The sequence below is a fragment of the Saprolegnia parasitica genome (genome assembly GCF_000151545.1).
Source record: "Saprolegnia parasitica CBS 223.65 unplaced genomic scaffold supercont2.71, whole genome shotgun sequence".
NCBI classification, from domain to species: Eukaryota; Oomycota; class Saprolegniomycetes; order Saprolegniales; family Saprolegniaceae; genus Saprolegnia; species Saprolegnia parasitica.
In genome coordinates, this window is record NW_012156465.1 from 90,598 (window position 1) to 92,998 (window position 2,401).

The window sequence follows — 2,401 nt, forward strand, 5'->3', positions numbered from 1 at the left end:
GGTAAATATTAAAAACATCCGGATATAGAGCATACAACAATCTAGATATTTGTGGTGGCACCCTACTCGAGTCAGATTTCGCAGTCTCATAGTTTCCTCATTTCGGCGATTTTAGAGCTCTATAAGCCATCAAATCATAGCAAATCATTTATATTATCCCGGCAGCGTTGTTCGATAACGCTTGCAATCGTTTCTGTGGCTAAAATTGTCTGATATGAATTGATTTCTTCCATAGTGGTACTGTGCCCGGCGAGCTCCCGACAAGCTCCTGGTGCTGACCAATCAGCTACCTCGAAGCTCCTATCGAAGTCGAACGAAGTTATGAGTCGGTCACCTGCTTAGGGCCGTGGGACAGAGTGTCCACGACGAGCGACCACCGTGTTGTTCGTGGCGCACGCCACAAGTAGCCACCAATAATGCTTTATGCTGCCACCAATAGAAAATACATTCCGGAGGGACCAGCGCTGCAGGTATAATAGAGAGCCGCGATGCTGTCCTGTCCCAAAAGAAGGGTGCGTTCGAGTCTGGTTCGAGTCTGGGACTCAGTGCGTGATGAAAGGCCAGTTCTAGTAGTCAGCCGAGGTGTCGTTCCGGAGTGATTTTTGAAAATCATGCGACCGATGCGACGACACGCCCATCACTCATGCCCTCTTCGTCGCACTTGCTCGTTCAATTTGCCATTCAGCAATGCTCTGCAACAAGGCCATGGCGTTCTCGGACGTCCAGCGTTTGTACCACCACGACGTGAGTGTCGTCTGGCGCTTCTGCGCGGCGCAGACACATAATCCGTCGCCCTCTCTGCAGCGCTTTCTCCAGCGTCTGCGCCGCCTCGTCCTTATGTTTAGCCTTGCGTCGCCCGCGGCCGCCGAAGACCACCCCGCCGTGCCGCGCCTGCACGCGTTTCTGCTGCGCTACGTTGTGCCGCTCTCGCGCCAGCTCCAAGCGCGTGGACATTGCGTTAGCTAGTGCTTCAACCAGGGTCACGAAGATAAGTAAGTCCTTGCCGAATCCAATGCCATCGATGAGACTTATCCCGCGCCATGGCCGTCCGACACGCGAATAACTTGGCCCTTACCTTCGAAACAGCGATACTTCCGATCGTATTGGTCCGATACCAGTCGGATTTGAGGACCCGTGTGCCCTCTGCAGCGTCGTCGATACCAGCTTTCTGATGCTAGCTATGACAGCCTGCGTCGACGCGTCCCCCATCGCTGGTGCGTTCGTATGTTCCCAGGAGGCATTGGCCTCGTTGATGTATCAGTGTGTGGGCAGATTAGGTGGTGCATATCAACATGTATCGAGTTCCAGGAGCTGGCTCAAAAGCCGATCGTGGATGTCTGCGCGACGCCTTGGGCCTTGATACGGAACGTATTGAGCTCCGTGAGCAGCTTGAGGCAGTCTTGCTTGACGTGCTCGTACTCAACCTCGCGCGTCTTGGTGTCAATGACTAGTTGCGGTGTGTTTTTGTTTCAAAGTATCAAGTGGAGACGTACACTCTTTGAGGTGGTAGATGGTTTGCTCGTGGTGCCGGAGCTTTTGCTCGAGCGAGTCGAGCGTCTTGGCCGTGTCGTTGCCGGCCAGCGTGTGCTTGACGTTTTCGTATTGGTTGGACTATACTGTCATAAACACGAGCGAAAGGAATAGAAAGAGTTCGTACGAGCAAGATGACTTGAGACTTCATCGCATCCCGGCGGCGAATGTACTGCTGCTTGTAGCGCAGAAGGAGCTGCTTGGTGTTGGCGTGCGTGTCCTTCATCTCGTCAATGTTCTTGAAGCCCTCCATATCGCTTTGCATCGTGTCCATCTTTGTGTTGAGCGAGCCGAGCTCGACCGAGATCTTGGCGTCCAGCGTATTCACCTTCTCCAGCTCGGCTTGGCGTTTGGCGAGCTCCATCGAGAGCCTAGGAAGATTCGCAAGAATAATGAATGCACGCCTTTCCGATGGGTTGTACCGTGTCTTGGTCGTTTGCGCCGACTCGAGCTGGCGTTCCTTGAACGTCAAGTCGCCCTTCATTTCCTCGACTTTGGCCGCCGTTGGCATCTTGTCCTGGCGGCCCAGCCCTGCCTCGTGTATGAGACGACATACGGTAGAGACGATGATACCTAGCGAAATGTGCTCTAGGAGGCGCACGATCATGGCTTGGGACTGCCGCTGGCCCTCGAGCTCCCTGCCCTTTTTCTCTTCAAAGGTCTCCATGAAGAGCGTCATTTCTTGGTCGCGCTGGTAGAGCATGTCATATTTGTGGCTCGTCGTGTTGCCATCGGCGCCTTCGTTCTTGCGCTCCTCGAGCTCTGCCTTGCCTTCGCTGAGCGCCTTCTTGAGGCCACCTAACATGACGTCGTGTCAATAGAGATAACAAGACGATATATGGTCCAACCATTCCTCTTCGTCGATGGCCAC

At 53.9% G+C, this 2,401-nt stretch overlaps 1 protein-coding gene across 1 annotated transcript; it reads left to right on the forward strand.

Moving 5' to 3' along the window:
• Positions 1 to 687: 687 nt before the first annotated feature.
• Positions 688 to 996, forward strand: SPRG_11846 (hypothetical protein; the record flags this gene model as incomplete). Its single annotated transcript, XM_012350899.1, has 2 exons — positions 688 to 918; positions 967 to 996. The coding sequence occupies 2 exons, from the start codon at positions 688 to 690 to the stop codon at positions 994 to 996; spliced, it is 261 nt and encodes an 86-aa protein (XP_012206289.1).
• Positions 997 to 2,401: the final 1,405 nt, after the last annotated feature.